The sequence below is a fragment of the Neomonachus schauinslandi genome, chromosome 7 (genome assembly GCF_002201575.2).
Source record: "Neomonachus schauinslandi chromosome 7, ASM220157v2, whole genome shotgun sequence".
In the NCBI taxonomy this organism is placed as follows: Eukaryota; Metazoa; Chordata; class Mammalia; order Carnivora; family Phocidae; genus Neomonachus; species Neomonachus schauinslandi.
The window spans coordinates 72,469,000-72,480,766 of NC_058409.1; the positions used below are offsets into that span (position 1 = coordinate 72,469,000).

Genomic DNA, 11,767 nt, shown 5'->3' on the forward strand with positions numbered 1-11,767 from the left:
GAAAAGAAACTGGATGTTGAACAAAGCCAGGAATGGAAGGCAACATGGAGCTATGCCTTAATTTCCCTGCAAAGAGATTCTGTCTGGTGGTTTGGAGACTCCTAGAGCTTCTTGCTACAAATTTGAGACATTTAGGCAGTGGAGAAAAACAGTCCAGCGTCAGTTTAGATGAGCAAATTTCAAACTGAGAGCCCACCTTATTTAAAATGTCTTTCCATTATTTTTCATTTGAAATGTGAAATAGTTCTGGAAAAAAGCAAAAAATTGTTATAGAATTCATTTCCTTCCAGGAAAGAAAATAAAAAAACAAAGCGCAACTACTGCCAGATGAACACCTTGTCTAAAACAAATGAGAGATTTAATGCATTGCAAAATGCCACCTGGAGGGCCTCCTTGGCAGAGAAAAGCATCTAAATAACATCTCCTTAAATGAATGTAACTATCCCCATGTGTATCGGTCTCAGACTAGAAAACTCTCTGGGTGCTTTCCTTGACCAACTTGAAGAGAAAATTCAATTTACAATTGCTTGTTTTTAAATAAATCAAAAGCCACTGAAGGCAAAAAAAGTTAATCAAATGATCATTTACATCCCTTGTATCATGTGTTTCCAAAGAATGAAAAGAGAAAAAAACCTGCCCTTGCATTTATAGAAATTAAGAAAAGCATTTTGAGAGAGAGAGAGAGATTGAGAGAGAGAGAGAGAGAGAGAGAGAGTGTGTGTGTGTGTGTGTTAATGCTCCTTTGTTCAACTGTCCTGGGTTTTAAAAATTCTTGGATTGGCTTTTCAACTTGCAGGAAAGCAAGGTAGCAATTTTTCTTAAGGATTTGGTAGTGATGTACTCAAGTGCTTAGCTCTGTCCTCCTGGCAGGGAGACTGGATTGGGGTGGGGGAAAAGGGGCCACGAGTAACTAGGAGGAGAGGAGGCTGCTCAGAACCTGCTGTTCAGGGCTGATGGCAGCTTTTTACAAGCTGTGTAAAAGATGAGTGTGGTGGCAGCAGCTTATGGGTGTGCAAAGAAAATGAGTCCGTGTGCTAAACTCTGGCACATACACGACAGGCTGCCGAGGCATGGCATAACCCCCAGGCAGACTTTTGATGTCCTGCCCCAGAAAGTGAGTAAGCCTGTTACCATTTATTCCATGAGGATGGTGAGTGGTTGGATGTTTCAATGTTATAAAAAGTGCTGGTACAGAAATTTGCCATTTGGCTTACTTTCATTTAGTCATTTTTCATATTAGAAACACCTGAGTGGAGAGGATCAGCTGTTTAATACCTACACCTATTAAGCCAGGTAAGCAGTTGCAGAGTACAGCCCATTCCAGGGTAAGCACACAATGCTATCTGATCAAATTTAGGTTCTATGTTAATGAATGAAATATATGAAATAGGACACTTCCTTATCTTTCCATATAAAAGAGTTCCTGCAAAGGTCTGGATGACAGAACATAATGTATGTTTTATTTTAATCCCTTTTCTATTTTATTCTCTCTCCTAAACTGTAAACAATTGCTGGGGTTTAGTTAAGCTTAAAAAGTGGACCATATAATTTCAGATTAAACTTCTTAAATTCACAAGAAACTCAGTGAAAAATTGCTCCTTTATTTCTTTTTACTGCTTCTACTCTCCAAACCCGCAGCATAAGACCCCTGGTTCTATACAATTTATCCAAAGGTTTGAGCAGGTCAAGAGCCCTTTTACCCTTCACTAGTGAATTCAGTGCTATTGTAGGAGAAAGACATTCTTTTCTTCCCTTTTCACTTAAAGAAACACACTAAACCTGAATAGACTCCAGGCTAGTTTGGGAGAGGAGTGATTTTTATTTGTCTAGCATAGATATTGACATATGCTTGAAGACAATTTTCAAAAAGACAGAAAGAAGAAAGGAAGATAGCAAGGAAGAAAGGAAGGAAATAAAGTGCTTTAATATGCCATTAAAGGGCACATTGGTAACAATTTCTAAGAAGAAAATTTTATAGAATAAAATGGCCTAACATTTTTTTCTTCATCACACATATGAGAAATATAAACTAAAAGGACATCTGGAAACTAACATTATTCAGCAATCAGAGAGCAAAAATCCAAGCATTGATGTTTTGATGGAGACAAACATAACAAGATTCACAAAGAAAGCTGTAACTTATTGAAGAAAAAAAAATTCCATATGCATTTTACCTTTTGGGCAGTTCCATAGCAAAATTCTATTTCAGAAGCCCTTTGTAATATGAAACTCACTGTAGATAAGATACAACATGAAGATAGTCTGTTTTGCAGCAGCAGGAAATCAAATTGGTTCCAGAAACTAAGTTACATGACAAATGGTTTAATAGTATTGCTAGAACTGGAGAGCTTGACTGAATTATTTTTCATAATCATTAAAAAAAAGGATTTTGAAATAACTTTGCCATAGCTGTTTGGATTTTTTTTGCGGGGGTATGTTGCAGAGGTGGGAAGACTCTAATTTTATTGGCCTTTTAACTAAAATGTTATAATTTGTTACCAAAATTTAAGAGCTCACTGGTGATTTGTTGTTTGCTTGCAACAAAAATTTTCAGACACAACACTTGATTTAACACAGTTAATATACGTTATTGAGGATTAAACAGGTTAACAAATACAGAATATTTATTATCATATCTAAGTTATTTTTAGTTTTAATCTCAGTAGCAATCAGCCCTGCTTTATTTAAAAAAGCATCTGGAAGAGTTCATTAAGTCTTAGGGCAGTCTTGTATTTTAGGAAAGACTTCCAGTTAGTAAGATGTATCACTGACAAAATAACCCAGCGACTAATACCCGTAGGTGAAATGAAATCATTCTCCTGACTGAAGTCAGGAACAAGTTAAATTTCACTTAGACCACAGTTCACGACTAAAGAGATTTAGGAGAAATCACACTTAAATAGGATGTGACTAGACGTTTAGGACTATTTTCAGAAAACTTTTTCCCCTTCAGTACTTACAGTCTTTGAAGACGAGAGCCGGGTCTCTGTGAGGCAAGACTTGGGCAATGATGTGTCTCAGGGATTCCAAGGTTCTGTCCATCTTGGGTTTGCCTGTGTGAGCCTACTGCACAGTGTCCTCATGCCTGAATTCTTGCAGTCCTGGACTGAATTTGTGCAGCTCATTGATGCACAGGATTACCAAAGAATCCCTTTTAACATCTGCCAATCAGACATTTCCCAGAATCTAAAGACCCCTCAGGGGGCCCTCCTCCCAGGCTCACTTATCTTTGTTGTATGCTGAGCTAATTAGCTCTAAAGGCTGGCTGACAGGCGGGTTCCCATTGCTTCCTTCTGTTAAACACACCCACCTACAGGCCAGCTGGGGAAGCTCGCTAATCATGGGACCAGCTTTCCTCTCCAACCACATTTTGCCTGAATGGTGTACAGCTTTCTTTCTTTCTTTCTTTTTTTTTAAAGATTTTATTTATTTATTTGAGACAGAGAGAATGAGAGAGAGAGAGCACATGAGAGGGGTGAGGGTCAGAGGGAGAAGCAGGCTCCTGCTGAGCAGGGAGCCTGATGCGGGACTCGATCCCGGACTCCAGGATCATGACCTGAGCTGAAGGCAGTCGCTTAACCAACTGAGCCACCCAGGCGCCCGGTGTACAGCTTTCTGACTTGGGTATTTCTTTTGGTCCTCCACCTTCAAATGCACTGTCCCCAGTATAAAATCAAGAAGGTTATTTCTCAAGGAAATTACTTAGTAACAAAGGAATTTCCAGTTAAGAATTAGTACAATCTAAATTCTTCTTTGGTAAAGAAGTGCTATAAAGATTATGGGTTATGCTGAGTGAAGTAAGTCAATCAGAGAAAGACATGTATCATATGACCTCACTGATATGAGGAATTCTTAATCTCAGGAAACAAACTGAGGGTTGCTGGAGTGGTGGGGGTGGGAGGGATGGGGTGGCTGGGTGATAGACATTGGGAGGGTATGTGCAATGGTGAGTGCTGTGAATTGTGCAAGACTGTTGAATCACAGATCTGTACCTCTGAAACAAATAATACAATATATGTTAAAAAAAAAAAAGAAAAAGAAGATAGCAGGAGGGGAAGAATGAGGGGGGGAAATCGGAGGGGGAGATGAACCATGAGAGACGATGGACTCCGAGAAACAAACTGAGGGTTCTAGAGGGGAGGGGGTGGGAGGATGGGTTAGCCTGGTGATGGGTATTAAAGAGGGCACGTTCTGCATCGAGCACCGGGCAATGAATCATGGAATACTACATCAAAAACTAATGGTGTAATGCATGGTGATTAACATAACAATAAAAAAAAAGATTATGGATATCATCAGGGACCAGATTACACTTTCTACTTGAATTCAGGAGCATCTTTTTGGGAACCAAGTTTAAATTTTTTCCCTCTCACCCAAGTTATAGTAACTTCTGATGGGTAGTGGCAAGTAAAACTTTGTGCACTGTCTTTTGGCTTGCTTGGGAATGTTGGTTTTCCTATTTATCCTTCAAGGCAATCATTCTCAGGATTGAGTTTAGTGAAATCTGATACCACTCACTTCCTTTCAGTTCATGGTAACTCTTTCTATTAAAATTTTCAGGAGAAGCAAAAATATATTTTTCAAAAGAATATAGTTACTAAAATATCTTAACAGATTTTAATAGATTTCTCTATTTCCCATACCACTCACAAGATTAAATAGTTTTTCCACAGGAGACATAAATATAAGTCATGGGATTCCATTGTAGTAATTAAGATTTATACCAGATATAAAAGAACAGATCTTAATGGCTGTGATCTATGTTAGTTATTGAAGACTTATTGAGGACTACTCTACTTTTACTTATTTTTCCAGAGTAGGCACAAGAGAGTGCTCTCCAATGTTCTTTCCAATTTTGATTCCATAATTATGTTATATTACATGATTTACTGAAAACAGTTCTTTAGAGACAATATAAAAGTAAAATGTTTTGCATATGATAGGCTTCTTCAGCTAGTTGGTAGAAGGGTGGGCTTAATAAAAGGAAACAGAAGAAATGGGGCTGTAATAATTCTTATCATAATGACTATTACTTAGTAAATGCCCACAGGGAGTGTATGTTACACACAACAGAGACATGGGGCTGCCCCACTGTGCAAAGATACTATTAAAAAAAAAGAACTTGAAAGAAGTAGCACTTTATGTTAAGACACTTATTTAGGGTCCCAAAGTGTACTTTACATGGGCTGAGCCAAATAAGAGATCATCAGTATCCTTGCCATCCATGAGTTAAAAGAGAAACTAGATGGTTTGTAGACAAAAAGCCTATTACTATACAGTGATTGGACACAATGTATAAATGAATGCAAGTACTTTCAGTGTGATACTAAATTGGAAACCAGGATATTTAAGGTTCCCATTAGAGGAACAGGAATTCTCAAAGGAATGAGACTGATAATATAAAAATTGGTTGATGCTCAGATTTCAATCAATAAATGGACTTTTTATGGGCATAAATTTAATTCTAGCAGTACATAAAAATATTTTGGTTGTTTTGTGTGGTGGAACACTGAATTGAATATTAGTAAGATCTAGGATTTGATTTTTGTTACCTGTATAACTTTGAAGAAGTCACTCATCTCTGGTCTAACAGTTCTCATCTAGAAAATCTGGGGGCTGAGTAGGATGCTTTCTTTCAGATCTAACATCTATGATTCTGTGGCTATATTACAAATGACCACAAATATTATCACACATTTTCTAGCCTTTTAAAAAGTCATACACTTATTTCCTAAAAGCTGGACTGGTCTTCAAATAGATCACTTCTAATTCCACAGTAAACCTCATATCCTTTCAACAATATGAGAGACACAAATTATAGGGTGAATTCAAAGATACTCATCACTAATGCTAACTCAGAGTTTGTTAAGAAAATTAATCTCAAACTTCCCCAAGATTTTTCTAAAGAAGGCAAACTATAAGAGTCTGCTTAGAGAACCCCAAAACAGCTTTGCAAAGATAATTCTATAAAAGTATCACGATCTTTACTGAGTTATATTTTAAGAAATGAAAAAAGAATTCTAGAAAGGGGACTGTACAACATTCCAATTGGATAGTATAGTTTCTTCTTTCGGATCAGGTCCAAAGCTTCAGCAGAAATTTTCCAAATCCTCTGCTAAACGTTTCTTCCCCTTGTCCACCCATAAAGACTTCTCACCCTAGAGTTCTGATGTAAGACATAAAAAAACAACTCAGTGGTTTCTCACTATTCTCTTTGATGCAGAAAGTACCTGAAGGAGATAGAAAAGCTTAAGAAACCCCTATGCAATATGTCTATTTCATACAGATTCTATGGTTCACATGCTAGATTTCACTGTCAACCTCAACCATCTGTAGGCCCATGCCAAAAGAAAAATTCAAGTATTAAAACAAGGGTAGATGACTACAGTGAAAACCAAAATGTTGCTTTATACATCCTGTTAGAGTACTACCCAGAAGTGTGAGAAATGGCATCCAACTGACATATCTAGTATTCAAAACTTATTACCCAATGGTAAAAGAGGAAGGCTCAGGGCAACAGCACACTTACTAAGCTTCCAGGGAGTACAGAACTCCGAAAATGTAAGAAATCAAGGTGGTAGGGCGCCTGGGTGGCTCAGTCGTTCAGCGTCTGCCTTCGGCTCGGGTCATGATCCCAGGATCCTGGGATCGAGTCCCACATCGGGCTCCCTGCTCGGCGGGAAGCCTGCTTCTCCCTCCCCCACTCCCCGTGCTTATGTTCCTTCTCTCACTGTGTCTCTCTCTGTCAAATAAATAAAAAAAAAAAAAAAAAAGAAAGAAATCAAGGTGGTATATTTTGCACCATTTCATGAACAATGCAACAAAAAATCTATGGAAACAATAATTTTGCTGGCAAGGAAAAGAAAATTCATTCCTATCACTCCAGTAACATTTTTGTTATTAAGTGGCTCATTACAGGCACAAAAAGGGTAAGGAAGTGGGGGTCACCAATTGAAATAACATGCAGCATGTTAAAACACATAATAAATGCATCAAAGAATCATCTTTAGTTAAAAACAGGAGAGAACCTCCACTCTTCTCCTTGCCTCCCCACTTCATGATCTGCTCTGTCCCGGAGGAGGAGGCTGGAATAGGTAAACCAGGAGAATGGGCCTATAGGTGAGGCTGTAGTGAAGAGGATGAAATTCCAGGCATGCAGGCATGCAGACTCCCCAAAGAAGAGGCCTGCAGTAACTGAGCCTAAGCCAAGTCATGGCTACTCATCTCTAGGAACCAAGTGACTAAGGGATGGAGAAAACAGATTGAAATTTAGGAAGATTATCTTCCCTGAAACTATTTCTTCACTTACTTGCTAATGTTTTTTTAAAAATATACAATTTGAGATAAAATAAATAAAATGAAAAAGAATTAAAGTCATGTAGTTAAGTAGAGAGAGTTTACAAAACAAAACAAAAACAATGGGAAACGACTGATAGCAGCTCCTTCCAGATTTCAATGGGAGATAGGTGAAGGGAGCTAGAAGGGCCTAAGAGCTGGATTGGCAAAAGAGGGTCAGGGCTGTGAGCAGGACTGTTTCTAGGGGTATGTCGGAGGGTGAAGAAGGGCAAGGCCAGGAAGAAACTGACTTTGCAGAGGTGATGACTAGTGACTGTTTAGTGTCAGCTAAACAAAGCTGAAGAGATCAGTAGGAAGAATGAACGGCTGGTTAGCATCAACTCTGTTAACTCTCAACTGGGAAAGGACCAATGAGATGTTTGAATCAAGGTATTTATGAGAAGGTCAGTTAGAAAGGCAACTTCAGACAAATTAAATTCAAAAGACACAGGTAACATAAGATAACTTTATCTCAGACATTTTTACTTTGATATTTCACTACATTTAGGAAATCATCAACAAGTACTAATCTGTTTAACTACAGGAACAGATAATTAGAAAATTGATTAATATCCAATTTATAGGTTAAAAGAATGTACATCTCCTCATTTTCATACAATATTACAAAAAATGCTTTCTTAAAATAACATCCCTCCCCACCGGATAAAACTGCTAGTGAACTGCTCTTTATCCTTGTCAGGGTAGTCAGAATCATCACTCTTAACCAGAAAGCACAATGGAAGTATACCTGTTTATCTGAACCTTCTGTTATTATATATTATATATATTTGGGGGCCTGAATGAGCCCATGCCATCTTGACTGTTTTAAGTAAGCAATTACGCAGCCCTGTCTTGGTATTTGGTCTTGAAGAAAAGTAAAAATTGATTCTTTAAGAAATACTACAGAGGCCAAAGATCTCACCAGAGGAGGTTTTACTAGTTGACAGGTTAAATTTTCAGGATAAACTCAGAGATATTTAAAGGTAAGGGAATTTGAATGTTCATTTATAAGATTGGAGATAATGCCAAGCCCTTGGGTCATTAGATAGGTGTTCTGTGAAAACTGAACAGATTGCCTTAACTGTGGCTGGCTGACATCCAGCATAATATATATTTTGAAAAGAATAGTTTAACATGTTGGGGCGCCTGGGTGGCTCAGTCGTTAAGTGTCTGCCTTCGGCTCAGGTTATGATCCCAGGGTCCTGGGATCAAGCCCCACATCAGGCTCCCTGCTCCGCAGGAAGCCTGCTTCTCCCTCTCCCATTCTCCCTGTTTGTGTTCCCTCTCTCGCTGTGTCTCTCTCTGTCAAATAAATAAATAAAAATCTTAAAAAAAAAAAAAAAGAATAGTTTAACATGTTTTGTTTTTGGAGTGAATTTTTCCAGTGGCCTTTATAACAATATTTTCTTTCATATAAGTTTATCTAATTATTGGTTCCTCTCCTTCTCCTTGCATTTTCTCACAGGAACCATCCCCCTACGCCACCCCACCCTCACCTTCTGCTGTCTGGGACAGGAGTTTATTTTCCTGGGTGTTCAAGAAAAAACTTTATACAAGTTGTGGCTATAAAGTGATCAGACTGATCCTAAAAGAGGTGTCTGAAACTCCAGCTGAGTCTTTGAGCCTCTCCTCAAATGAAAAGAGTTGAGGTCTTGTATAAAGGAAGGGCATGCTGGGGGATGAGACACACGTTTACACAGGCCAACTGAAGCTACATGTTTCTGGAGGTATGAGTTCTTTCAGTGTTTAAATCTTTGCAACAGGGATGAGCAAAATAAAATGAAAACCTAGACTATGAAAAAAATTAATACTATTAGATTAAAACAAACCCAGGAAGAATGTTTATTGGTTGTAAATAAACGACTTAAACCTGAGATTAGTTGATGGATATGTTAGGTTCAAGCACAAGCTGGTAATTTCCTAGCTCCATATATTTTAGATGAAGGTTCCTGTAAAGATTGCATCATTAGGATACTCTTTTTTTTTTTTTTAAGATTTTATTTATTTATTTGACAGAGAGAGACACAGCGAGAGAGGGAACACAAGCAGGGGGAGCAGGAGAGGGAGAAGCAGGCTTCCCGCCAAGCAGGGAGCCCGATGCGGGGCTCGATCCCAGGACGCTGGGATCACGACCTGAGCCGAAGGCAGACGCTTAACGACTGAGCCACCCAGGCGCCCCTCATTAGGATACTCTTAATTCAATTCAGGCTATATTTATGGATATGCTTACATTAAGATAAAAGCCTTGTGTCCATCCATTTCACACTGTAAACTATAATTTCCATTTCACTTCCCATGCAGTAACTACCAGAGTACTGCACTTAGCATGCATCCTGTTGACACAGAAGAAATATTTCTTTTCAAAATTTGTTTAAAGGAAACAGAAAACTGTATAGAAAGGGGGCCTATTTTTCCACAAAATGAAAACTAGGGGAAGACCAAGTTAGAGAATATAATATATTCTTCTCATCCTCTCTAGGTACCTCAGTATTGTTGAGCTCAAGGAAAAAGTACTGCCCCCCACCCTAGCACCCTACTCCCCTCCCACCTCCCCATGAAAAACCAGAAGTGTTCCACTCAGGGCTTCAGTCTATTGACAAGGGTTTTCTTGGGCCTGTGAGAAAATGAAAGGTTTATCATGGAAAAAACAAACAAACAAACAACAACAAAAAACCTGTTTTCTAAAAAGGGAAGAAATTTTGTGGCGGATAGGACTCAAAACCTGGACCTGGTTGTAAGGACTGTCTCCTCTCATACCTCCACACCAGGAAGACAAGTCAAAGTTTTTGGACCTCGGTGACTTTGCAGAAGAAATCCCTGGGCTAGATACAAAGTTCCAAACCACTTGAGTACTCTGGTTTTTCTACCTTTTTGCCTTTCTGGTATGTATCAAAAATTCCATCTTTCTTCCCACTCACTCCCAATCCTATTTACTCCATGTGACTTTGGGCAAGTAATTTTACGTCTGAAAATACTTTCTCATCTCTAAAATAAAAATAAGGTAATCAAGAATCTCTATACCTCTAGTATAATAGGATTCTATCCCAGACTGTCTTAACCTTAATACCTAAAATGACTGTGCAACATTTTAGCTTCTGTTCAATTTCTTCCAAAAAATTGTCTAACGTTGACAAAGTTCCCTTAGCTCTCCCTCCCACCCCCTTTATTATTTTTAAATTTAAAAAAATTTTTAATTTTTAAAATAATGTCTACCCCCAACATGAGGCTTGAATTCATGAGTCCAAGATCAAGAGTCACATGATTGGGGCACCTGGGTAGCTCATTTAAATGTCTGCCTTTGGCTCAAGTCATGATGCCAGGGTCCTGGGATAGATCCAGGCCCTTGAAAGGTTCCCTGCTCAGTGAGGAGCCTGCTTCTCCCTCTCCCTCTGGCTCCCCCAACCCCGCCCCGCCTGCTCACACATGTGCGCATGTGTGTGTGTGCGCTCGCTCTCTCTCAAATAAATAAATATGTTAAAAAGTAAAAGTTGCATGATCTACCAAATGAGCCAGCCAGGCACCCTCCCAACACCTTTAAAATCAAATCACTATAGTGCTCAAAATCTACAATTGCTCCTTTTGCAATACATCGTTAATTCCAAAAAAATTTTCAAAATCATTTTAAGTTTGTTCCTTTGCTGCATAACACCCTTTTCCCAACTCTAGCATATTACATCCATCTTCTACATGATTTCCTCTTTGCAAGGTCATTTTCAGTCTCCTTATTCAACTAAATCCCTCTTCCCCACAACTCACCAAATTACTCTGGCCTTTCACTTAACCCACTGTCCTTGGAAGTTCCTCAGCATGAGATCAATGGTACCAGGCTCTTTAGTAGTCTACTTTGTACTATCATGTAATTGTTGCATGTTTATTCTTCTCTCCAAACATAGTGGAGGCTTTCAGTCAACAAAAATTTTATCTTAAAAATCTGTATGTTCCCCCAATATCTTTAGACAACATCAAGCATTTGCAAAACTTATCTGAACATTGTATTTTTTCCCTAATGTAAGCCAAACCTCTATCAACAGCAGTTAGAGTAAGCATTTTGTTTTTTGATTCATTCAAGTGGTTACTTTTTTTTAATGGAAGCATGTTATATTGTGACAAATATTCCAAGTAAAGTATTTTGTTATGAGGCACTCTTATTTATGAATTAAGCTATAATAATCTGATTCTAAATGTTATAAAAATGCTAATTTTAATATCATTATTTATAATATATATTATGTATATATATTATAAAAATATAATATGAAAATATTTAAAATATAACAGTATTAGTCACTCACTGCAAGTGGTGTAGATTTTGGAGTTATTCCCACACTCCCAGTTATTACACAACTGTGGAAGTCATGGTTATTCTGAACTTTACCTCATTCCCAGCCTTCTACAGTTGCATAGGATGGTTGAGACCTTCATACAGCAAATC

At 38.2% G+C, this 11,767-nt stretch overlaps 1 protein-coding gene across 2 annotated transcripts in view; it reads right to left on the reverse strand.

The window, feature by feature from the left end:
• The window catches only part of LIX1 (limb and CNS expressed 1), a 59,531-nt gene extending 47,796 nt beyond the window's left edge, over window positions 1-11,735 (reverse strand). Inside the window, exon 1 of one of the 2 annotated variants that reach the window (XM_021701631.1) lies at window positions 2,961-3,318. In XM_021701631.1, coding sequence (XP_021557306.1) covers window positions 2,961-3,042 — 82 coding nt within the window. In that variant the 5' untranslated portion in view covers window positions 3,043-3,318. Of the gene's footprint in view, window positions 1-2,960; window positions 3,319-11,710 lie in introns of those variants that run through there. The other variant, XM_021701634.1, reaches the window with a different exon arrangement.
• Between the last annotated feature and the right edge of the window lie 32 nt (window positions 11,736-11,767).